Here is a 27679-nt window from a genome sequence, read left to right as displayed (position 1 = left end):
TGAAAACTCTTCAAAAAATCCATGGTAAACAGGCTATGAGACAGAGCTAGAAGTGCAGATGTAGGACGGAGATGCAAGGTGAAAGACATTAATAACTGGGTAAGAAACGCAGAAGAGTAGATTGGAACGACCACATATGCCGAATGACAATAAATAATAGAGTAGTAAGTACGGCGAGAGACGGTTCCCCGCTCAAGGACAGGAGTGATAGTAGAGGTATTAGCCCACTTTTAAACAAACATACTACTCTGATAAATTAGGTTTAAGTTTACCATCAACCAATTAGAAGAAACCCAAAATATTTAAAGGTATAGTAAATAGTAATGGTAAAAAATAATCAATCATCTACTAGTCCAGGCCGATCTGTTTTGAGATGGACGTTGAGAGGTGACTCTAATTTTTTTGCAGAAATTGCTTGGAATTAACCCATATAATAATAATTGAGTTATCCTCCCATTCAAAAAGGTCGAGAACATTGTTTAAATAATGAAAATGTTAAAAAATGAACGAAAAATTCGATTTTCTTCTTCGTTTTTTGATTATAACTGTAAAAGTGTTCACTTCCGAAAAAAGTTGTTTCAAAAAAAAAGTTATGTAATTAAATTTCCTACAGTATAAGATTGATTGAAATTTTTTAAAATTGTTACCCTTGTTGAAAAATAGCAATATTTGCGGAAAAAAAACATAAAAAAGCAAGTATTTGCATTTTACGTTTTTCAACCATTTGTGCAATACTTAGGACTTTCATATTTCACCCACAAAAACTTAATGATTTGATAAAACAATACTGTAATTTTAGTTAGGATCGGTTTAACAGATTTTGCAAAATAAATTTTGCAATCCAGCTTTCGCAAAAAAACTCATTTTTCAAAATGTTGCAGGACTGAAAATAAAGCAGATAGCAAGTTAAAATTCTTTTTACAAATAGAAGAATACTGCACATTTTATTTTCAATCAGCAAAATTAAAATCGGTTAACTACCACGGCGTCAGAATTTTTTTTAAATAAACATTAATTTTTGATGCTACGCGCAGGACAGCGGTGTTCGATTCACACAAGTTGATTTCCACCAAAATTACTTCCAATCTTTATCTAATATATTATTTTCTTACTCTATATTTTGTTGTATGTTCATATTTTAATTCCACAAAAATCAGACTAATTTGAATATTGTTTGGGAAAAACTGTTTAAACAATAATTGCATATGTTTAAAAATAATACACTTTTGTTTTCTAAGTTAAAATATATCAAAAACTAAAATTTTTGCTAAAAAAAGTGTTATTTCAAAGGACAGAGTATGTGTTTTTATTTTGCAATAAACAAATTTATTTATTTATTTCGAAATGTACTAAAAACTAAAATGTATCAATCATTATCAAAGGTCATTGGAATGCCCAATCAGAGCGAAGGTATTCGTTGTCCTGCGCGTAGCACCAGTTGTGTTTTTTCGAAATTATTGCTATTTTGCAACAAGGGTGACAATTTTTAAAATTTCCAGTTAATCCTATATCGTAGGAAATTTAATTACGCAACTTTTACGTTGGTGCAACTTTTCTCAAAAATGTGTACTTTTAACGTTATAATAAAAAAACCAAGAAAAAAATCGAATTTTTCCTTCCAATCTTTATCTAATATATTATTTTCCTACTCGATATTTTGTTGTCGAATCGACTTTTTCCTTAATTTTTTGATATTTTGATTATTTAAACAATGTTCCGGACCTGTTTGAGTGGGAGGATAACTCAAATATTATTATATGAGCTATTTTCAAGCAATTTCTGCAAAAAAATATGAGTCACCTCTCAACGTCCAAATGTACTAATATTTTTACAGATGCGCCCTGGTCTAACGATTTTTGCATTAAAGTGATATAGCTCAGAAAATAGTATTCATGGTACTTTTTTATTTCAGTTACTTATATGTAACATTTTTACCTAACCACCTTTAAACATATAATTAAAGTGTAGGTACACATAGGTAGGTAAACTAATAAAAACATATTCATTTTTTCAGATAGCCTAATGAGACTTATACACATAAAAAATATATTAAAGGTCGACTGTTTTAAGTTAATCTGATTAGTTTATAAAAACGTACCGTATTTTATCCACTCTTCGGAATTAAAGCCAATCATCATGGGAACTTTCTTAAAGTTGCCATCCATAAAACTTTGTAAGGGAAGAAGTGAATAGTAACCAGTTTCTTCTATCATGTTGCCATAAGTACGACCAGCCTAAAATATCACTATTTATTTGAATATCTATTTATTCGAATATTGCAACATAGCTTAAATTAATTCAATATTGATTTTCCTACAATAAATGGAATTTGCCGTATTTTTGATTTGAATATTTAATCCCGTATAATTAGGTAAACTGTATGTATCTATATGATTGTTATGTCCTAAAATGTTTTAAAATTATCCTAAAATGTCCTAAAATTAAAAAGATAGACTACAATGACCTCAAGATCATATCTAATTTATATTATAAGCAGCGAGCAAAAGTAGGTGTTAACCAACAGTTGTGAGCGGAAATTGAAATTAGACGTGGGGTGAGACAGGGATGCGTATTGTCGCCAGTTCTCTATAATGCCTACTCGGAAGAGATCCTAAAAACAGGATTTTCGCTCTTAAGGGGGAAACAGCTGGAATAATGGTTAACGGAGTTCCCATTAGCAACATTAGATATGCGGATGACACTGTCGTCTTAGCCGAAAATATTGAAGATCTTCAGAGACTGGTTAACAGAGTAGCAATATATAGCCAATAATACGGTCTAACAATGAACATTAAGAAGACAAAATTTATGAGAATTTCTAAAACTCGAAGAAACAACGAGAATCTCCTCATAAACGGAACCAATGTCGAACGAGTAGACCAATATGCATATCTTGGAACAATGATCAACTCCACAAATAATTACTTTCAGGAGATTAAAATTAGAATAGAAAAGGCTAGAGCAAATTTTAACAAAATGAGAAAGGTGCTTTGTACAAGAGACCTAAGGTTAGAGCTAAGAGTAAGGTTGGCTAGGCGCTACGTTTTCTCGACTCTGTTTTACGGAATGGAAGCTTGGACCTTGAATGCGGCATCAATGAAAAAACTGGAATCATTCGAGATGTGGGTATATAGAAGAATTCTGAAAATATCATGGACAGAACACGTCACAAACAAAGAGGTTCTGAGAAAGATGCATAAAGAAATGGAAGTCTTAAATACAATCAAAACCCGAAAATTGGAGTATCTCGGACATATTACGCGTGGAGAGAGATACAATTTGCTCCAACTCATTATGAATGGAAGGATTCAAGGAAAAAGAAGCATAGGGAGACGCAGAATATCGTGGCTACGCAACCAGAGAGAATGGTACGGATGTACATCAACATCAAACGGACTGTTCAGAGCAGCCGTCTCCAAAGTCCGAATAGCTATGATGATTGCCGACCTCCGTCGCGGAGATGGCACTTAAATAAGAATATGATTGTTAAATATATAACATTTTAAGCATTTTTTTTTATTGTGCTGTTTGCTTCTCACCGTATTTAAAAATTAAAATCAGTGAAGCTCAAGTTAAGCCGCAGTTGTTCTTGTATAATCGAGTATAGTAATCAAAAACAGCAATATAATGGAAAACAATGATCCATTCTACCACTAGTCATTGCGAATTTTATTTTCACAGTGTTTTGTTGATATTTAATTTATGGCTAACATTTTATATTTTTGAAGAAAGAAAATTGTCATCCTTTGATCATAAGTATCAAGTATATAGGTACATACCGACGGTCTCATTCTAATACCCCGTATCTGCAAAAAATCTGAATTTCCGATTTTCACGGCAAACGATTAACAAAACAGTTATCCATCTATACACAAAACCCCGATCTAAACAAAAAGTTCTAATTAGGAACCTCTAATACAGGTCATCTAATACCATACCCCGTAACTGAATATCTCTAAAATTGATAAGAAATTCCCCGTGTCATGATAATTTGAGTTTGTACTCAGAATATTGCATGGTGTAGAGTGTAGGGCGTAGGGCGTAGTCTATTCCCGATACGGGATATTGCTGTAATTTTCATACGAATATTTTTGAAGTATTGTAAAAAACAGAAAAAACCTTATACTGTAAAAACCTCTTTTGGCAGGGGGGAGTTGGATAAAACGGGATAGTCGGATAAAACGGGATAACTAGCCTAGAGACACAACTAGTGGTGCTATCAATCGGACAACGACGGAAACTTGTTATCAGTCGTCATTTTAATATTCTCAGTTCGTTTTACCTCGATGCCAATATTTGATGAAAAGTTGTTGTGTTTAGAATTGTTTGACTGTATTTTTTTGATACTTTGTACTTTTAAGTGCGTTGTTTTCTACATTATACTGCCTACATATGAGGCCCCTAGAGATCAAGGAGTCTAAGTAGCAAAATCAAAATTTTGAGAAAACTCAAGTCAAAGTTGGAAAATTATTGTAAGAGGGAATATTAAAATTGAATCATTTTGACTCTGTAAGAAGGATAATCAGGTCTTTTTATTTTTATTGCCAATAGCAGAAAGTATTACAACATTCGGTTATTGTTTTATGTATAAAAAAAATTATGGTGCGCACATAGATCCCTTTACCTCTCATTAATTTTGTACGAATGAAAATGCTCAATGTGCACAAAATATATAAGTGGTTTTATTTTTATTTTTGTAAATTCTTTTTTATAACAGTATTAAAACAGAAAATATTATAATATGTTGGCAGTCTAAAACTATTTAATTGCTGTCATCTGTGTCATAAACGTTGTTACCAAAGTGATTATCATCACTTTCATTGCCTACAACAGTACCTGTAGCTAAAGGCTTTCCAGTCTTTGCTTCGTGAGATAGGCTTAGGTAAAACTCATGGTATATCGGTGGGACGAATTGCAAGAGTTCCATCAGATCTTTATACTTTTTGTATTTAAGCTTGGGCTTTTCAATTACCGGATGAAACATAGGAAACTGATTAGGAATTGTACCTGCTCGTTGTTTCTTCATTGGTAATTTTTCGTAAGGCATAATACCCTCAGCTGATGTTGTCTTATAAAACAGAGAGTCTGGGTTTGCCTCTTCATAATGCAATGTCTCCATTCCTCGTATCCCTGGCATATTTTTCCGGAAGTACTCATTTAGTAACTGAAGATCAATAAAGTCTTCACCCATTAACTTAGTCACAATAAATTTTCTACTTGATGAGACAGCCAAATTTATCCAGTCTTCTGGTACATAGATATCACATTGGTTCTTCTTCTTTTTAAGTTCTATGATTCCAAAATCTTGATCAATTTCATTGTAAGAATGTCCAGTGACTAGAAAGTGGTGATCAACATTTTCAATTTAGGTATTCTTAACAATATAAAGCCAAATTTTGACAATTAGGTGACTTTTGTTTTGCCCTCCACAGTTGTCACTGAACGCAGAGATCTGTTTCACAGTCGGAGGAAGACTCTGAACAAATTTTAACAAACAAGAAGCTATCTCTTGACAGCCCCCACCTGCCTGTACTTCACTTGTTAGGTTGTGAATATTCAAATTGTATGTCCAGAGTTGGCGCAAATAATGGGCTTTTGAATTTGTCACATAAGGTGTCGGCATCATCTTTTGCAAGTCAAAGCATATCGAAACTTGACTGTCATTCTTTAATAATTTGCATTTTCTTTTAGCTTCTTTAGCTGGCTCTGTCTTCCTTAAATGAAGTTCTTCTTCAACTTCAGCTGCTTGCTTCTCATCAGGCTTGCCGTGGCTAATTTTCATTTGTAACTTGTCACATTTTTTTTGTGTGGAAAGATATATGGCAGAAGAAGCATCGGAAGAAGACGAAGATAGATAGCGGAAGAAGCATCGGAAGAAGACGAATTTCATGACTGAAGAACCTGAGAGAATGGTTTGGATGCAGCTCAAAACCACTATTTAGAGCTCCTGCCTCAAAAATTAAAATAGCTATGATGATTGCCAACCTCCTTAGCGGAGATGGCACCTGAAGAAGAAAAAGAACTTATCACAAGTGACACAGGTGTCGGTGTGAGGTCTGTGGAAGCTTAGATTGAATTTTGTTTTGAATATAAATCTGTAGAAGCTTTCTTTTTCAGGTTCCACATTTTTTTCTTCTCTAAAAAATTTGTTATACTATTATAACCATTTACAAAGAAAATTTAATCAAAATCGTTCTTAATAACACTTATGTGAACTACAACTAAACTGTGATGATTCGTGGTATAGGGATCTAAGTGCCTTTGAACCCCTAGCGTTCCAATTTTAAACTTATCACTACTCAGTGGTTAAGGGGCACCACACTAGATGGCAGCATCTATCAAAACAATCACTTGGATCTCTTTACCACCAAATAGATTAATATTTTCACAACTCATTCATCCACCTAACCCATTTTTAAAAAAATGTTACTTAGACCCCTTGTGCTCCAAGGTCCTCATATATAAAAATATAAGTCCGGTGACTATTACATTTAATTAAGCAGTCATTAACGAATATTCTCATGTGTAGTCTACCTAATTGTACTTTCACATTTAGGCAGCAGCCATTTTTGTTTTGAAAAATGTCTGAGTTGAATAAAACAGGACACTTATAAGTTGGATAAAATGGGATAGGTACAGTTTCTTATGTCCCGTTTTATCTACCTATTTATTTGTTGGCCTATTAATTTTTTTAAATAGAGATATGAAGCGTTTGCTCATACCGCAGAGAAGAACAACATATTTTTATGTAACTTTTGTTTTGATATACGTACATAGTCCTAAATAAAAGGTCTTTTGCCGTATAACAAAAAAACGCCTATTTTTTAAGTTTCTGACTACTGAAGATATTATTCTTTCACGAGTAAATTTCAATATACAGTTTAATGTCTACTTAATTTGGACGTTGGTTCTTCTTCTTTTTAAGTTCTATGATTCCAAAATCTTGATCAATTTCATTGTAAGAATGTCCAGTGACTAGAAAGTGGTGATCAACATTTTCAATTTAGGTATTCTTAACAATATAAAGCCAAATTTTGACAATTAGGTGACTTTTGTTTTGCCCTCCACAGTTGTCACTGAACGCAGAGATCTGTTTCACAGTCGGAGGAAGACTCTGAACAAATTTTAACAAACAAGAAGCTATCTCCTGACAGCCCCCACCTGCCTGTACTTCACTTGTTAGGTTGTGAATATTCAAATTGTATGTCCAGAGTTGGCGCAAATAATGGGCTTTTGAATTTGTCACATAAGGTGTCGGCATCATCTTTTGCAAGTCAAAGCATATCGAAACTTGACTGTCATTCTTTAATAATTTGCATTTTCTTTTAGCTTCTTTAGCTGGCTCTGTCTTCCTTAAATGAAGTTCTTCTTCAACTTCAGCTGCTTGCTTCTCATCAGGCTTGCCGTGGCTAATTTTCATTTGTAACTTGTCACATTTTTTTTGTGTGGAAAGATATATGGCAGAAGAAGCATCGGAAGAAGACGAAGATAGATAGCGGAAGAAGCATCGGAAGAAGACGAATTTCATGACTGAAGAACCTGAGAGAATGGTTTGGATGCAGCTCAAAACCACTATTTAGAGCTCCTGCCTCAAAAATTAAAATAGCTATGATGATTGCCAACCTCCTTAGCGGAGATGGCACCTGAAGAAGAAAAAGAACTTGTCACAAGTGACACAGGTGTCGGTGTGAGGTCTGTGGAAGCTTAGATTGAATTTTGTTTTGAATATAAATCTGTAGAAGCTTTCTTTTTCAGGTTCCACATTTTTTTCTTCTCTAAAAAATTTGTTATACTATTATAACCATTTACAAAGAAAATTTAATCAAAATCGTTCTTAATAACACTTATGTGAACTACAACTAAACTGTGATGATTCGTGGTATAGGGATCTAAGTGCCTTTGAACCCCTAGCGTTCCAACTTTAAACTTATCACTACTCAGTGGTTAAGGGGCACCACACTAGATGGCAGCATCTATCAAAACAATCACTTGGATCTCTTTACCACCAAATAGATTAATATTTTCACAACTCATTCATCCACCTAACCCATTTTTAAAAAAATGTTATTTAGACCCCTTGTGCTCCAAGGTCCTCATATATAAAAATATAAGTCCGGTGACTATTACATTTAATTAAGCAGTCATTAACGAATATTCTCATGTGTAGTCTACCTAATTGTACTTTCACATTTAGGCAGCAGCCATTTTTGTTTTGAAAAATGTCTGAGTTGAATAAAACAGGACACTTATAAGTTGGATAAAATGGGATAGGTACAGTTTCTTATGTCCCGTTTTATCTACCTATTTATTTGTTGGCCTATTAATTTTTTAAATAGAGATATGAAGCGTTTGCTCATACCGCAGAGAAGAACAACATATTTTTATGTAACTTTTGTTTTGATATACGTTCATAGTCCTAAATAAAAGGTCTTTTGCCGTATAACAAAAAAACGCCTATTTTTAAGTTTCTGACTACTGAAGATATTATTCTTTCACGAGTAAATTTCAATATACAGTTTAATGTCTACTTAATTTAGACATTAAGTTTTAGATAATTTTATACAAAAAAAGTAAATATTATAAACCTATCCCGTTTTATCCAACCGTGGTTGGATAAATCGGGATGTGTAGGACTTTAATAAATATTTTTTTTATTATTTTCCAGTTGTTAAAAATAGCTAAAGATATGTGTTTTGTGTGCTGCAATAAATGTTATACCTATAAAAAATATTATTATGATAATTTCTTTAACATATTTTCCGTAGTAAGAGTAAACAAGAATGGTATCCCGTTTTGTCCAACTCTCCCCTACGGGCTATTAGAATTAGACCGGCACATAAAAATATACATACATTTATTTATTTAAACTCAAACCTTAGGTACCATAGAAGAGTCTTTATCATTGATACCATAAACTATATTATCTTAAAACTAAAATAAAAATTCCATTTTATATTTTATATTGATCGTTACTTCTTTGGGTAACTAGGTCCATTTTCTGTTGGAACTTACCAGCTCAACAGACGGGGTCGTAAATTGTAAGTTTTTTTAATTCCCTCTTGTCTTCTTCGCTTCAGCATCCATCTGGCTTGCAAATTTTAGAAGCCTTGGAGATGTTACCAAGAAAATGGACCAATAAGTTTTTAATTTAAAAATCTTTTAGTAATATTTTAAATTTTTTAAATATTATTAATATTGCTATTAGAATTGAAAACTACTTCATCTTTCTATATTATCTTACCTTAATAATATCTTCTGCAGAAGCCTTTTTGAGAACTTTTAGAATATCTTCTGACTCTTCAGAGTCAAATGTAGGATCAAGATATTTCGCTAAACCGATAATATTTTCTTTTGCATTTTTCTGTAGAGTTCCACCAATCATTGATCCACTTTCTTGTATTGCAGCATGGAATAATTCTACAAACGCATTACTGTTTTAAAAAAAATTGAAGATGTTAAGAAAATACCACAACAAGTAATAGATATTAGATGATAATATCAATTAGTCAGCAGATCGTACAATTCTGAAGAAGATATGATCTAGTAAAAGTACATAGGTACACAGACGATACAGATATAAATATCTCAGGCCATGAGAACCAGAATGTCCAAACTGATAAGAACATTACTTACATCTCACATAATCTAGGAAAATTGTCAGAGAAAATAATATTCTTGTTATCTCAGTGAATATAAACAATAATCAGTTAACCAGTAATACATATTACTTAACTGACATAATTATTAAAATTTGTGTACCTATATTGTCTACCTACATTTAGCTCAAAAAAAAGAGTTTGCCTATGTAAAAAAAATAAATCAGGAGAACTTTAGTATTAGGTAAGTACGTAGTAACGATCTATGTCGTCTCGTCTAGGTCTACATCTAAATCATTCCGCTCAGATGCAACGTCTTTAATATTTTGAAAAAATTCATGATGAATAATTGGACGACTCTATTCCTCCAAAGAAGCTTCACTTAGTTCTTAGTTGAAGTTTGTCGAACTTATTTGCTAACACTAACACCCTGTATATTCGTTGACAAAGAGATGCGTTATCTGTTGAATAAGTGCTATTTTATTTTATATAACCTTAATTGATGGTATTTGGCAGTTGGATTTTTGATTATATGTACGTATTTGTATTTAGTATGGTATAACTAGACCCAAACCCAGACATCCAAAGTGAAAGTTATCCTCCAATACCAAATTGATCTATATGGTCCACATAATGTTCAGAAAAAAGTCACACCATTTTGAGCGTCGGGTTTGGGGGGGAGAGGGGGGAGAATTCGGTAAATTCGTAGTTTTTTATGTTTTTCGTAAATATTTCTAAAACTATACGATTTAGCATAAACAACCTTTTATACAAAAATGTTCTACATTAAATTTGAAATAAAAAAGGTCCTATGCATAATCCTTCTAAAAGGAACGGTTTCAAAGTTACGGAGGTAGTATAGTATAATTGGTCCAAAAAAAGGCCTAACCTAAACCTCCAAAGTAAAAGTTTTCCTCCAACGCCAAATTGTTCTGTATGGTCCACATGTGGTTCAGCAAAAAGTAACACCATTTTGAGCGTCCGGTTTGGGGGGGAGATGGGGAAAAGTCGGTAAGTTAGTATTTTTTTTAAGTTTTTCGTCAATATTCCTAAAACTATGCTTTAGCGTAAACAATTTTCTATACAAAAATGTTCTACATAAAATTTAAAACAAGAAAGGTCCTATACCTAATTGTTATAAAATCAACGGTTCCAGAGTTACGGAGGGTGAAAAGTGGAGGTTTTCGATACTTTTTATATTTTTTTGGCAATTTCCTACTGATTTTCTTTAACAGGATTGGGTTTTATAAATCACATTTGCTATTTCAATGGCCAATGGTACGTTAGTAATAAGCCCTTGAAGAAACGTTAACCTCACCACCCAAAATCATTATCAATTGCCCAGAAAATATAAAAAGTATCGAAAACCTCCACTTTTCACCCTCCGTAACTCTGGAACCGTTGATTTTATAACAATTATGCATAGGACCTTTTTTGTTTTGAATTTTATGTAGAATATTTTTGTATAGAATATTGTTTACGCTAAAGCTTAGTTTTAGAAATATTGACGAAAAACTTAAAAAAAAACTACCTACAAATTTACCGACTTCTCCCCCATCTCCCCCCCCCCCCCCCCAAACCGGACGCTCAAAATGGTGTAACTTTTTACTGAACCATATGTGGACCATATAAAACAATTTGGTGTTGAAGGAAAACTTTTATTTTTGATGTCTGTGTTAAGCCTTTTTTGGACCAATTATACTATACTACCTCTGTAACTTTGGAATCGTTCATTTTAGAAGGATTATGCATTGGACCTTTTTTATTTCAAATTTAATGTAGAACATTTTTGTATAGAAGGTTGTTCATGCTAAACCACAGAGTTTTAGAAATATTGACGAAAAACGCAAGAAACTACGAATTTACCGATTTCTCCCCCCTCTCCCCCCCAAACCCGACGCTCAAAATGGTGTGACTTTTTTCTGAACATTATGTGTACCATATAGAACAATTTGGTGTTGGAGGAGAACTTTCACTTTGGATGTCTGGGTTATGCCATCTTTTGGATCAATCTTATCATACTAATTTGATTAGTATAAAAATATAAAAGCTAAAAATATAAAAATTAAAAACGTATTACTTTCGACTTTTGCATCTACAAGAATTTCTTCGACTATTCCTAAGTTTCCGTGGTGTAGTGGTTATCACATCCGCCTAACACGCGGAAGGTCCCCGGTTCGATCCCGGGCGGAAACAATCTTTTTTTATTTTTGATAACAAATTTTTAATTGTATTCCTTTTTTTATCATTATTTGAATTTATTGTCTAAAAATCTTTTAGAAAAATATTCATAATATAACGTATTATGAATGTCTTACATAATTTTATGTAGAATTTTCCTCATAATAGACGTATTTTCCTCATTCAAGGTAGCGTGGCCGAGCGGTCTAAGGCGCTGGTATAAGGCACCAGTCTCTTCGGAGGCGTGGGTTCGAATCCCACCGCTGCCAATATTTTAAACTAAAACTTTTAAAAACCAATTAAATGTATTTAAAAAAGTAAACAATTAAATGTATAGTATAGTATGTACCATATTAATAGTTATTTATGATATAAGTGTTGTACACGTTTGGCACGCATGTGAAAGTTTTAAAAATGTACTTTTTAACATGCATATCATACAATATTTTTCTACAAACGTAATATACATAGTCCTGTCGCCAGGGGGGGGGTACAACGGCCTCCTTAATTCAGATGGACTTACCCAACTATTTTTTATGTATTTTGACCCGTAGAACACGAATTTTTTGGGTAACAGTTGATCCGGATGTCGATAAGATTGTTGTAAACAAAGAACTTGAGGAATTACATAGCAGCGATTTTTCGCAAAACAAAACATATTTTCGTATTTTTTTGGTGATTGTCAGCAAAACATGGTCTTACAAGTTTTTTCGTAGTATGCATAGTTTTCGAGATAAACACGGTTGAACTTTCAAAAAATCGAAAAAGTGAAATTTTTGAACCGGAATAACTTTTAATTAAAAAATAAAATAGCAATTCTGCTTACTGCATTTGAAAGTTCAAGTAAAATTCTATCGGTTTTGATTATTTGCATTGCTAAAAATTAAGATTTTCTTTGTTAAACAAAGCTATAAACACATAGTGTTTCCCGTGCCCAATGCATGCGATTTAATGGACGTAATATACGTAGAAACTCTGTATGCGTGCCTACTAGTTCGATTTCAAATTAGAAATGCATTGAAAACATCATTAAATCACTATGTGTTTATAGCTTTGTTTGACAATAAAAAAATTAATTTTTAGCAATGAAAATAATTAAAACCGGTAGAATTTGACTTGAACTTTCAAATGCGGTAAGCAGAATTGCTATTTTATTTTTAAATCAAAAGTTATTCGGGTTCAAAAATTGCAATTTTTCGATTTTTTGAAAGTTCAACCGCGTTTATGTAGAAAACTATGCATCCTGCGAAAAAACTTGTAAAAATATTTTTTGCTTAGAATGACCCAAAAAATACAAAAAAATGTTTTGGTTTGCGAAAAATCGCTGTTATGTGATTCATCAAGTTCTTTGTTTATAACAACCTTGTCGACATCCGGATCGACTGTTACCCAAAAAATTCGTGTTCTATGGGTCAAAATACATAAAGAAAACTTGGGTAAGTTCATCTGAATTAAGGAGGCCGTTGTACCCCTACTGGCGACAGGACTAACAGGACAATATCTACAAAAGTTTTACTTGAACTTGACTGCCATTCCATTTTTATATTTTTTTGACATTACATCAAAATTGCCAAAATTGCCAAAATTGTCGGTCTTGACGGTCCAGTTAGCTGCTGGGGCTCAGTCGATCGACAAGTTTAGTGGATTTGCGATTTGCGGTCGCTGGTTCGAGCCTCAGCTAGGTCATGAAATTTATAAAAGGCCAACGCCGTAGTATAAAACTCAATAGAGTCTACGGCTTGGTCTGGAATAAACTGGCGTCTGATCGGCCTATGGAGGAGCGGTACGGGAAGGGATAAGGGCTTCCGGCTTGGTGATACTCCTCCATAGATCCCTACCGAAGGGCGTTGACGCCTAAGAACGGTGTATACATCAAAATTGCCTATACGGTCAATACGAACTGCAGTGCCTTAAAAATTTTAAAGCACTAGTGCCTTAAAGAAGCATTTTTAACGCTCGTGTGGAGTGCTAAAAATTGCATTTTTAACACGGTTGTAGAAAAACGCCTTTTAAATACTACATATTTTTTCGGTATCATAGTTATTCATCATTCTCTTTGCCTTATCCCTATGCGGGGTCGGCTTCCCTAATTGCATTTCTCCACACAATTCTATCTTGGGTCATATCAATGTTAATCCCCTTTACCAACATGTCCTGCCTTATCGTCTCCCCCCAGGTCTTCTTTGGTCTTCCTCTCCTACTCCTTCCAGAAATCTGTCTTCAGCTATTATTCGTATTGGGTGATTAACGTCTCGACGTTGAACATGACCAAACCATCTTAACCTATGCTCTCTCATTTTGGCATCAATTGGTGCCACACCTAGACTTCCCCTACTCATTTCTAATTTTATCCTTTTTTGTCACTCCACTCATCCATCTAAGCATTCTCATTTCCGCCACATGCATTCGTTGTTCCTCTTTCTTTTTCACTGCCCAACATTCAGTTCTGTACATCATAGCCGGTCTTACGGCTATTTTATAGAATTTTCCCTTCAGCTTCATTGGAATTTTTCTGTCACACAACACACCACTCGCTTCTTCCCACTTCATCCATCTAGCCCTAATTCTACTGCATGAATCTCCATCTATTTCTCCATTACTCTCTAATACCGATCCTAGGTACTTAAAACTATTGCTTTTCACAATCATTTCACCATCCAAAGATACCATTTTATTTGTAGTAACTCCATCTTTAAATGAACATTCCCAATACTATGTTTTTGTCCTACTAAGTTTTAAACCTTTTTCCTCCAGAGCTTGTCTCCACTGTTCCAGTTTTTGTTCTACGTCTCTTTCACTATTTCCTATTAACACGACATCATCAGCATACATTAGGCACCATGGAATCTGTAGTTTCGCTGTTATCTGGTCCAAAACTAATGAGAATAAATAAGGACTAAGCACCGAGCCTTGGTGCAATCCTACTTTCACCTGAAATTTATCAGTCTCTCCCACACCTATCCTAACTCTAGTCGTTACTCCCTCATACATATCCCTCACAATCTTTACATATTCGCCAGGGACTCCTTTCTTATTAAGTGCCCACCACAGAATCTCTCGAGGAACTCTATCATATTATGCTTTCTCAAGATCAATGAATACCATATGAGCGTTGGTCTCTTTATTCCTGTATTTTCCATCAGTTGCCTTACAATGAAAATTGCATCTGTTGTTGATCTGACCTGCATAAGTCCAAATTGATTATCGGATATTTCGGTTTTTTCACGTGTCCGTCTATTAATTACTCTCTCCCATATTTTCATGGTGTGGCTAAGTAGTTTTATAGCCCTGTAGTTTGTACATTGTTATATGTCTCCCTTGTTTTTGTAGACAGGTACTAATATACTGCTTCTCCGTTCATCTGGCATTTGTCCAACTTCCATAATTCTATTAAATAGACCAGCTAGCCAACTTATTCCTGTCTCTTCCAATGCTCACCATACTTCCCCAGGAATATCATCTGGTCCGACTGTTTTTCCTTTCTTTATTTTTTGAAGCGCTTGAGCCACTTCCACTTTTGTTATTCTGGTAACCATTGCTGTTACTGTCTCCGTTAACTCCACAGGCTGTCTGTCAAATTCTTCACTTCATAAACTGTCAAAATACTTTCTTCATCTCTTTTTGACATTCTTTTCGGTATCCTAGTTATTATTATTATAATATTGATTATTGAACAATATTGGTTATTGATTTAGCTCATTTATCATTGTAGTGCGATAAGATCGATCGTGTTGACTTTTGTATATAAATGAAAGTTGTGTTCAAATTATATTTACATCAATGCATTTACTTCCGGCATTACTATTGTACCTGCTATCACAAATTAGTGTATCATTTAATTTCAACCCTGTATTTTCTCTGGTTAGAGAAACGACTTACCTTTTTCTCCGTTCCAATTCCCCATAACCAACAAACCTACTGCTGCTGAACCAGAACTTTCACCAGAAATTGTTACATGATCTGGATCACCACCAAAAAGATTTATATGTTGGTTGACCCATTCTAGAGCAAAGCGTTGATCTTTAAGTCCAAGGTTGCCAGGTATTACATCGTCATCAGTAGAAGCAAATCCTATTAACAATAAATAAAACACTACAAACTGCCGTTTTTAGGGTATCTTTTTCGGAAAACACAACAATGTAAGCACAGACATAATAAAAAAGGGTAAAGATAAATTTAGCAAAGGTGCGTAAAGCATATTCTACAAATGATTCAGTCAATTTGTACTCTACGAGCTCCATAGTGGGAAAGTTTTGGGATAGTTCTGATTTCTTTCAATATAATATATGGATTTTGGGCTGCTGAATCCGAATATGAGGTTTCCGGACAAAATTTCTTACCGGAACATTGAAAAAATCGCGAGAAAATCGAAAAATTTCAGCTTTTTTCCGCTTTTTTGCTCATATCTGGAAAACTATTAACTTTTAGTAAATGGTCTGTTAAGAGAAATTAAAGTATTCAAAATTATCTACAAATATCACTATTTATTTTTTTTTTTCAGATGAACCGTTCGGGCTAAAGTGCAAGTTGAAAATTGACAATTCTTAACGGTCTCGGCAAAACCCACTTTTTACATTCCAAAACTTTAGTTTTTATTTAAATGCTACCGTTTGATAAATTTCTCCTAGTTTTCTGTACAAATAATAAATGTTAGTTCATAATATGAATATGGTATGTCTCTTCTCACAGCTTCCATGAATCCATTCCATCCTAAAATACTGAGAATGTCTCTGCTTTTCCCTTAGAGCCACAGAAGATCAGGCACAGGTGGACTCACAGTTTCAGTTGGTGTGAACATTCTCTTCGGATCTTGATTTTTGATAAACCTTGAGGTTTTGTCCTTTCAAAATATATTAGTTAAACAGCTCTCTGACTTCCATAAACCTCAGGTGCGGGTTTAGTTTTTAGCCGAGGAATGGATTAGTTAGGAGCTATTGCATGTTTTGCTGCAATACAAAAAATGCCACCCATGACGTAAAAAGTGTGGTATCCGTCGATTGTATGTACCTACGTTAACACTTTCTGTCCTAACGCTGCATATATATGTTTTTGAAAAAGTGGGTCTGTATTCCCAGCCGTCGTATATATGTATGCGTTCAAGGTGTTATGGTCTCAATTTACCCCAAACCAAAAATATGCGTTGCTTGTAAAATTTTAGACTCATTGGTGTCCCAATGACGTAGAAATATGTCAGAAAATGTTAGGTTATTGTTCCTAAAGCCTCAAAATGTTGGCACCTAAGACAGGTCATGCGGACCCATTACCGTATATATTTGTTCACATATTTTAGATATATGCTATATGGTAGCACTGATGGCAACGCTTATAGGTAGCTGCTAGAAGGTGAAGCGTTTGTAGCCACAGAAAAGACAAAAAAAGGAGCGAATCGAGATACATGTGTGCAAGATGCGGAGTCGGCCTTTGCGTAGTGTCATGTTTTGAGGAGTACCACACAAAAGAAAACTTATAATGTTAATTTACGTTACATTATTTTTTTTAAGTTAGTTACATTTTTTCAAGTTGGTTTTGATCTCTGATGAGTACTTTTAAAAAGAAAACGTTTAAGTTGATTAAAAAAAACTCATTAAAAACATGTTTTTGTCATTTATTTGTTTGTTAATGTTGTTCTGAAGCTATTTCCTTGTGGCATTTTTATGATTAATTATTTATATGGGAAATAAGCCACAATTAAAATGAAAAAAATAATTTTATTAACGTTTCGACGCCCAAATCGGGTGCCGTTGTCAAAATACAAAATATTACTAAATAAACAAAAATGTTGTTGCTAGGCAAAAAAATTCTTCTAATAATTTATTTAATCTGACTCATTTATATTGGCAATTTAGACATATATTATACATTTTAAAGTAGAAGACTTTAAAATGATATTGCCAATATTTATGAGTTGCGTTCCTGGGACGACTTACTGAAAGATAGTTCATTCGATTACATGAAATCAACCCCAACTCAAGAATATCCGTCACAAAAAAATTATAGCATGTGATCTGTCTTTAAAAAGACAACCAAATGCAACGACAGTAAAATTCTCGCGTCAGAGACTTCATAGTAAATCACAAGGGAAAACCAGGAAAAAACCTTGTGATACTATCCCGACATCGTAAGTATTTGGTCTTACATTTAATTTACTCTCAAAAAATAATACCAAATTCTGACTTGTAACATGTTTAAATTATAAATAATATTAATACTAGATATATAAGTAATACTAAAATATAAAATATGTACCAGCTCGATGTTATTGACTTACTAATCTTGGTATTTTCTTTCTGTTGACTTCCTCTTTCAGTATGGGCAACCACATCCTACTGCATTCTACCGAGGAATTTGCGACACATTTAATTTTATAAGTGGAGAGATTCAAGTATAGTCCTGAAAGAATCAGATAGTAAAAAGAGAAAAATCAAAGAAGCGGCTCTAATTCTGCTAAATGAAACCAATTGTGTCGCAAATTCCTCGGTAGAATGCAGTAGGATGTGGTTGCCCATACTGAAAGAGGAAGTCAACAGAAAGAAAATACCAAGATTAGTAAGTCAATAACATCGAGCTGGTACATATTTTATATTTAGTATTACTTATATATCTAGTATTAATATTATTTATAATTTAAACATGTTACAAGTCAGAATTTGGTATTATTTTTTGAGAGTAAATTAAATGTAAGACCAAATACTTACGATGTCGGGATAGTATCACAAGGTTTTTTCCTGGTTTTCCCTTGTGATTTACTATGAAGTCTCTGACGCGAGAATTTTAATGTCGTTGCATTTGGTTGTCTTTTTAAAGACAGATCACATGCTATAATTTTTTTGTGACGGATATTCTTGAGTTGGGGTTGATTTCATGTAATCGAATGAACTATCTTTCAGTAAGTCGTCCCAGGAACGCAACTCATAAATATTGGCAATATCATTTTAAAGTCTTCTACTTTAAAATGTATAATATATGTCTAAATTGCCAATATAAATGAGTCAGATTAAATAAATTATTAGAAGAATTTTTTTGCCTAGCAACAACATTTTTGTTTATTTAGTAATATTTTGTATTTTAACAACGGCACCCGATTTGGGCGTCGAAACGTTAATAAAATTATTTTTTTCATTTTATTTGTTTATTTATATGCGACGTATATATAAGGCGATGGGACTCTAAGCATGAAAAAACCTTTGGGATTGAGGGCCCAACATGCAAATTAAGGCCTGGCATAGGGCTAAAATCAGCGTTTTCGTACACCTGTTGTGTAAAGCACGGCTGGTCAATTTTCTGCGGATCGCCTGCGATTGCTGACACTTCCAGATAAACAACGCGCTTGCTCAAAGTCTTGTAGCGCCAGTATGGTCCAGATAGTTGCTCTCACCATTCCTTGCAGGGTTGGCCGTTTTCTCTACAAAAAGTACGGCTCAAGAAAATAGGTTGATGTAGTTTCCTCTTTGGGGTTTTTTTCATCCTATACAGAAGCTGTTCGCCTGGAAGTGTCAGCATTCGCAGCCGATCCGCAGAAAATTGACCTGCCGTACTTTACACAGCAGTTGTACGATGACGCTGATTTTAACGTAAATACAATCCACAAATATTACACTTTTCAAGTCATATGTGGCATTTCTTGTATTGCACCAAAACATGCAGTAGCTCCTAAGCAATCCATTCTTCTGATAAAAAAGAAACCCGCGCCTGAGGTTTATGGAAGTCAGGGAGCTGTTCAACTAATTCATTTTAAAAGGACAAAACCTCAAGGTTTATCAGAAATCAAGATAACAGATCCGAGAGAAATGTTCACACCAACTGAAACTGTGACTCCATCTGTGCCTTATGTGGCTCTAAAGGAAAATCAGAGACATTCCCGGCCTCTTAGGACGGAATGGACTCATGGAAGCTGTCACAAGAGACATACCATACCTATGAACTAACATTTATTATTTGTAGAGAAAACCAGGAGAAATTTATCAAATGACAGCATTCTAATAAAAAGTAAATTTTGGAATGTAAAAAGCTGGTTTTGCTGAGACCGTTAAAAATTTGGTAATTTTCAACTTGTACTTCAGACTGAACGGTTCGTCTAAAAAAAAAGTAAATAGTGATGTTTGTAGATAATTTTAAGTACTTTAATTTCTGTTAACAGACCATTTACTAAAAGTTAATAGTTTTCGAGATTTGAGCAAAAAAGCGGAAAAAAGCTGAAATTTTTCGTTTTTTTCGCGATTTTTTCAATGTTCCGGCAAGAAATTTTGTCCGCAAACCTCATATTCGGATTCAGCAGCCCAAAATACATATATAATGAAAAAAAGAATGTGTGTGTACTTTGTACGCACGTAAGAAGTTATACTTCTATTATATGATTTAAACGAAATTAATATACTTTTTATTTATATTTTGTTTAAATATTAATTTAATTTATACTTACTACTTCTCAAACATTTTTATTAGAACAGTGCCAAAAATTAAAATAATAAAAGAATAAAACACACACAAACACATTAAACAAGCCACAAATGATGTCTGAACATTAATTGTCGAAAATTTTTTTAACTAAATACGTATTTTCTGAAAATAAAATTATATAATAAATATACTTACAATCATAAAATGTATTAAAAAAACAAAAAAGAAAGTTTCTATTGGGACTCGAACCAGCGCTGATAAGCGCGGTTGGTATTGGAATTCATTCGCCTTCAACGCTTAGCCACGGACACTATGTGTCACTATTTACGAAGATCGACAAACTAAACGGATTAAACTTGTGATATTTTGATATTTTGAAAATTGATCAAATTATTTTAATTTTGAATTGAAATGATTTAGAATTGAAAAAATACAACAAAACATAGAGTAAGAAAACAATATATTAGGTGAATATTGATAGAAATTTTGATGGTAATCAAATTATATAAATAAAAGTATTACATACTATGTATTTTGGCAGATCAAATAGGTAGGTTTATACCCATGATACATTAACAATTATTACGTACCTGTTGCTTTTAAAAACTATTTAAAAGTCACTACAATATTATAAACTTTTTTGTTTCTGTCCTCACAACAATAAAACTAATATATTATACATTTGTTTACCTTTACCTTTACCTCCAAACCACAGCTGTCCTACAGCTGCCATATCGGATAATTTTTGACATGTCATTTGAACATCCAATCAGAACAAAGTTATAATGCGCATGCGCCGGGCTGATAGGTTTTAACATATAAAAATTCACCCTCTATCGCCGGTAAAGGAGTATAACTTCAAAAAATCAGAACTACCCCAAAACTTTCCTAGTCAAAACACAATTTTATTGAATCAAAATGGACATAACAATAGCTTCACATGGCTAACGGAACTGCGTTCTAGAACGATTATTATGACATAAACTAAGTAAACAAGTATTACCAAATGCGTTGAGTCTGTAGTTAATAGCAACAACAACAATTCCATAATCCATGATATATTTTGGACCATAATCATCATAAGTGCCAGATCCCCAATTGAGTCCTCCACCATGTATCCAAAAGAGTACTGGTAGCTTATCGTTACCTCCTGGTTTCTACAAATTAATATTAATATTGTTTACTATATGCGTGTCCCATTAAGATTAGGGTATGAAATAACATTTTGGTTTAACAAAGTGATTTAACAGATCCTCTGCATACCTTTCCCATAACAAATTACTATAGACCATAAAGAAGAAGTATGAAATAATTGAAGATTCTGTTCATCAAAATCAGATGTTTCAACAAAAAATGGTTAAGTAAAACGGTATAATATACAGAGAGAGTCTGTAAAGTGGAATAAATTCAATATCTCAAATACTAATTGTTTTTTTGGAAAATGCTCAGACCCGTCGATTAGTATTTCAAATTGTCCTTTTTGACATTCAATAAAAATGTATACAGGGTGTCCCAATTTAGAGATATGACGTCATCGTCGATTTTCTTAAATGGCAACACTGTCATTTTGACAGCTAATTTGATAGGGTTTGTAAAGTTATACATAACTGCAAAATATCAAACTTTTATTCTCTACCATTTACAAGATAATAGAAAATAACAAAGTTATATCTGTAATTTGGAATATATTCAATAATTAAAATACTAACTGTTTTTTTGAAAAATGCTCAGACCCGTCGATTAGTATATCAAATTGTCATTTTTGACATATAACAATAATGTATACAGGGTGTCCCAATTTAGAGATATGACGTCATCGTTGATTTTCTTAAATGGCAACACTATCATTTTGATAGCTATTTTGATAGCGTGTGTAAAGTTATACACATCTGAAAAATTTCAAAATTTTATTCCCTACCATTTACAAGATAATAAAAAATAACAAAGTTATGAAGAACAAGAAGTAATCAAATAATAATTGAATTTATTTATTTCAATTAAGCAAATGCTCATAACGTTGCCCATTGACAATTTGACAATAATTGAGGGCAACATTATGAGTTTTTGCTTAATTTATTGAAATAATTAAATTCAATTATTAGTTGATTACTTCTTTTTCATAACTTTGTTATTTTTTATTATCATCTAAATGGTAGAGAATACAAATTTGAAATTTTGCAGTTGTGTATAACTTTACACACCCTATCAAAATAGCTATCAAAATGACAGTGTTGCCATTTAAGAAAATCAACGATGACGTCATATCTCTAAATTGGGACACCCTGTATACATTATTATTATATGTCAAAAAGGACAATTTGATATACTAATCGACGGGTCTGATCATTTTTCAAAAAAAACAGTTAGTATTTTAATTATTGAATATATTCCAAATTACAGATATAACTTTGTTATTTTCTATTATCTTGTAAATGGTAGAGAATAAAAATTTGATATTTTGCAGTTATGTATAACTTTACAAACCCTATCAAATTAGCTATCAAAATGACAGTGTTGCCATTTAAGAAAATCGACGATGACGTCATATCTCTAAATTGGGACACCCTGTATACATTATTATTGAATGTCAAAAAGGACAATTTAAAATACTAATCGACGGGTCTGAGCATTTTCCAAAAAAACAATTAGTATTTGTGATATTGAATTTATTCCACTTTACAGACTCTCTCTGTATATGTAAATGTAATTTATAAGTAACGTAAGTGGTAAATGGTATAATGGTATCAATACTTGCTTCCAAAATGTACGGTGATATAGTTGAAAATGAAACAAATTTTGCTTTACTTCACAAATTTACTTCATTAGCCATTTTTTTTATTTACACTCTTTATTTTTTTGTTAATTTATAATTGTAAGTTCCAGTACCAGTTGGTTCTTTCTGCACAGACGATGGACGACTATATAACAAAATAAATTATAAAGACGTCAGAAATGGAGTCTCTTTACCTATACTTATACGTTCAGATTAATACACGCTGGTCTCTCTCCTTCGAATTGAGTAGGTATTGTTCGTCCGCTATAACTTTTCCCATGCGTCACGATTCATTTTCAAACAAAGTAAGTCAAAACGTAAAGTGAAACGAACGTCGATGTGTATATACTATTGTGTTTTCAATTTTATCAATCAAAGGCAAAATAAAAATTAAATTAATTTTTTTTTTAATAACGCGGGCACATAAATTTGATACACCCTGTATATTAGGGTGGGCCGAAAAAATTTTTTATTTTTTTTTCTTAATGCTATACCGAAAAAAACTTGTCTCTATTATGGGTTATCAAAATGCAAAAAAGAAAAAAAATATATACCTAACCCCCAGCTAGCGCAACGCATCTGAACTTTCGAAATTTCACTAAAATCACAGGATTTTACCATTTTTTTAAATATCCAAACAGCTAGATATTGAACTGCTATAGTGAAAATCATTTATATTATAGTTATAAAAACACAATGAGTTATTGAAATATTACTTTTTTTTAATTTTAGGTAGCGCAAGGCCTTCAATATAGTTAATTGATCACTTTTCGAGTGCTAACCACTTTTATAGTGTAGTACAGCAACTAATTTTTTTAAACCCACTACTCATGTGTTATTTTTAGAAATATAATGTTGGTAAATAGGCAATTTACATTTATCCAAATGAGTTTATTAATTACAAAATTACAAAATTTACGAATTGTCAATTCCCAGACTCACAGAATAGTCCGTTAAATGTTTGGAACTTTAAAATCTTGCTTGCTTGAAAAACTTGGCATTGAAGCTCTTGATAGCAGCGTTGTTCTTATGAATCCATCTCTGTTCTTGGCACCAACGAGTTTTGAGGAGGCTTCAGTTACCAATTTCACACAGCGCTCCACCGCTTGCGTGTGACACGGAAATTTATGGAAATTCCATCCTTCTGGTGTGTTGGCAGTTGAAATTTTGGCCCACATTTCTTCGTCAGATACTCTTCGTAACAACGGTGGTGGAGAAATAGCAGTAGTAGTCCAATCAATAATTTCATAATATTCGTTTGCCTGGAAGTTGAGTTTTGGGGGTTTAAAAGTTCGGACTAGCTTTTTATTGGAAGCTACGGTCCTTGATTTTATGATTCTTCTAAGCCCCAACTCTCTGATATGGGCCCTTTCATCAACAATCATACTGAGGAGCAAGTTTTCTGGATGCGCGAAAAACGCATTCCTTTCAATTACTGGATCAACCACCTTTATCAAGTTTCCTGGAAGGAATCGTGAAGATTTTATTAAATTAAAAACATGTTTTGGTCCATCTGTAAGGTACTTACTTTTTTTTATCTTAAACCATACAGGCATGTAAGATTTAAGTATAAATTGTACCAAAATAAGATGTTCTTCAGAGGGACTTTCAACGCTCATATAAAGACGAAGAACTCTGTTCGCTGTTGTCAGCCATCGGGAATGGGAAATAGGACCTGGTTCACGAATTGCGAAGTCTATTGTGCAGGTGCCTGACTTGATAGCCAAACTTACATCCAGGAGATATTGTTGGTCTTTACTTAAGATTTTGCTATCGATGTCTGGAATCTCGCAATCAATGATTTGAAATTTTACTACTGGAAGTTTTTCACAATTTCTGAGTTGTGAGTCAATAGGACCACTAAAAGATTTTGGGCCAGTCGTTTCACCGTCCAAAGTTTGAAACAAGTGCCTGAACGGCAATTCGTTCAAATGCAAAAGGCAAACTCCCCACTGCAGCGGTCTTTTTATTTTTTCCTCGATTGTGCGAATTACACCGGTTTTCCAGCCTGTATTTGTGACGGTACCATCGCATCCAATTACATCAAGCTCATCGAGCGAAAAATTTGACTCATTCAAGTAGTCCAATATAGCACTAGCAATGTCCTTCGAAGTTCCAGTAGATGGCGTCACATGGCCAACATAAATCGAGCCAGGTTCTTTAATAATTGAAAAGTGTTCCTCTTTTGCACTTCTTCTGAAACACTTGTTATTAACTTCATCAATTTTTAAAGTTTTATCCTTTCGACCATCAAAGTATAGCCCTTGTATCAAGTTTGGTTCTTTTTTTATCGTATCTTGGAGATTTGATCTGCATAAATTTTTTTCCCTCCTAACCTTATTCTTATCAATTATGAGGGAATCATCCTCTTTCGTTGCAAGACCAACGTCATGCATTACACTGGAGGCAATAGCAGCTGTTGCCCTGTCCGAAACACCAAATCGGTCACTGGCCAACGCGGTATTTTTTAATTGTATCCGCATTTGCCACGGTTGTTTGCTCGGAATAGGAATATAGTTGTCACCGGAACTATCAGACTCTTCCTCTTCCATTGAGCTTCCATCTGAAGCTATTCTTGGTTTTGTTGCATCCTTAGAGCATGAAGGCTGCGAATGTGAAACTAGTGGGATGTTAGACGACATAACCTGATTTTTTTTTCTTTACGTTGCAGTCTTTTGGTAATTTTTTTCGACTCCTTCTTGTCTAAATTTCCAATTTTTCCTTGTCCAAGATTTCTTTGGAAATACATAAACTTAAGTTCAAGCACCGGAATTTTTTTATCTTTTTCACATTTACATGAAATTGATATAGGGCACTCACAGATCTCCGGGACCTTTTTGCAGTTGCAGGAGTATGCTATTTTACATTTACATGCAGATACATCAAAGAGTGATAAAGCCTTTTGTTTGAATTCCTCAATTTTCTCTTTGTACTTGTCTTTTTCCTTGTCACGCTTAAAGGACTTCATTAGATTACGGTAGCTAACGTGATATGAATTTATTAATTGAACAATTCTGTAGGGCGTCACTGTTGGTATTGATGCTTTGTCAAAGATGGCTTTTACTTTTGGAGCGACAATATTAGATATCTGAGAGAAACTTACAGGCTTGTTACTTTCTAATGCTAGAAGGTACTGTTCGTGGAAACAGCTCCGAAGGACATCTTGGAAAGTTGGAAGCTTACTCACAGGCAATTCCCTCGGGTAGCCAAACAATGGGCAATCAAAATCACTGCAAGTTATTTTCTTGGCAGCCATCACGCACGTGAATTTAAACTCAAACTTCACTCAAAAAATTATAAAAACAGTTTGCACTATCAACTCACAGCTAATACACGTAAGTTTAAACGAATCTGCTGACGTAAACTGCCGAGTAACAGAGAACATGAAAAAACATGATCGTTGAGGCTGCTTCCAGTGCATTGTGGGTGTAGAGAGTATAAGTGGGGGAAGCTCGGCTCAGTGCCAACCCATTCCCCGAACGCACAGCTCATCTGCACTCGACTGTAAGATGCGTCATTTTCGTGTCCGTTGCGCTACCTCAGATTAATAAAATTATACTTATCCAATTATTTATTGTATTTTTAAAACTCTAATGTAAAGGGATATCACTATAGCAGCCCAATATGCAGTTATTAGGATGTTCAAAAAAAAATTACAAAAACTCATGATTTTAGTGAAATTTCGAAAGTTCAGATGCGTTGCGCTAGCTGGGGGTTAGGTATATATTTTTTTTCTTTTTTGCATTTTGATAACCCATAATAGAGACAAGTTTTTTTCGGTATAGCATTAAGAAAAAAAAATAAAAATTTTTTTCGGCCCACCCTACTGTATATTGATCTGTAAATATTTATTAGAATTTAGTTTGGATGTAAGTGGATTTCTTTTTTTATGAGCTTTCCGATGAACCATTAACGACTTTTGTGAATAATTAAAGTGAAAAGAATGATGTATTTAGGTTTAAAATGGAAAAAGATTGTTTATTACGGGAACTATAGAATCCACAGGTAGAGGTAATTATCATTTTCTAGAAAACTGGTTTAAAAGAAAGTTTGGAATTTTAATATCTTTGTTTCACCCCGAGTAAATGTTGTAACCCGAAAGTAATTAGGATGGTCGGAATAATTTTGAAAGAATGACTGTTTGTTTATCGAATGGAAAAGAGAAATGGTTCTGATTCTTGGCAATTTGGAAGGGGAAAAGTGATTGGAATGTTTGAGTGAGTTTGAAAAAGAAGTCATTATGTTATTGGCATCTCTGAGGAGTAGTTCGACGTTTTCGTGGATAGATAGTTAGCAAGTACCAGTGGCTGTTTGATAGTGGAGAATAGTGTTGAAAAGTGGAACGAGAGACAGATCAAATTGAGAAGAAATACCTCTTTGATTCTGTATTATTGTGAGAAGGAGAGCAGAGAATTTTTGGAGTTTTGTTTGAATCGAGTATGTGTCAAAAGAGGCCCGGCTTGTTGGAGAATTGGTGCTGGTATGCTGATAGTTTTGAAGCTGGAGAACGGAGAGGGCTTTGATGAGTAGCCTTTAACATAGTCAACGAGGGAGAGCTGTTTTGGGTCACGAGAAGACATCAGAGTGAGTGAAGCAAAAGGTCAGTCAACTTATGTGAAAGATATTTTTATGTTCGGAAACTAAAATTTTGAGTAAAAAGCGTAGGAATTAAAATTCCAATATTTCAGAAAGTAAATAGGGAGTATAGCTAATCTTGCGAATACATAATTTG

At 33.6% G+C, this 27679-nt stretch overlaps 1 protein-coding gene and 2 non-coding genes across 3 annotated transcripts in view; 2 read left to right on the top strand and 1 right to left on the bottom strand.

Annotated features, from left to right (window-relative positions):
* Window positions 1–27679, bottom strand: part of LOC114328167 (juvenile hormone esterase) — a 114852-nt gene that overhangs the window by 52902 nt on the left and 34271 nt on the right. Inside the window, exons 4-7 of the mRNA XM_050648177.1 lie at window positions 21178–21331; window positions 15657–15848; window positions 9242–9417; window positions 2099–2234 (exon numbers count right to left, since the gene is read on the bottom strand). Of these exons, the coding sequence (XP_050504134.1) occupies window positions 2099–2234; window positions 9242–9417; window positions 15657–15848; window positions 21178–21331 (658 nt within the window). The remainder of the gene's footprint in view (window positions 1–2098; window positions 2235–9241; window positions 9418–15656; window positions 15849–21177; window positions 21332–27679) is intronic.
* Trnav-aac (transfer RNA valine (anticodon AAC)) lies at window positions 11720–11792 on the top strand. Its single transcript has one exon. It is a non-coding gene; the product is annotated as a tRNA-Val (tRNA).
* Window positions 11965–12046, top strand: Trnal-aag (transfer RNA leucine (anticodon AAG)). The gene has a single exon. It is a non-coding gene; the product is annotated as a tRNA-Leu (tRNA).

Source organism: Diabrotica virgifera, chromosome 1 (assembly GCF_917563875.1).
Source record: "Diabrotica virgifera virgifera chromosome 1, PGI_DIABVI_V3a".
Classification (NCBI taxonomy): domain Eukaryota; kingdom Metazoa; phylum Arthropoda; class Insecta; order Coleoptera; family Chrysomelidae; genus Diabrotica; species Diabrotica virgifera.
The sequence above is the reverse complement of the archived record's forward strand: the minus strand, read 5'-3'. Positions and strand labels throughout refer to the sequence as shown.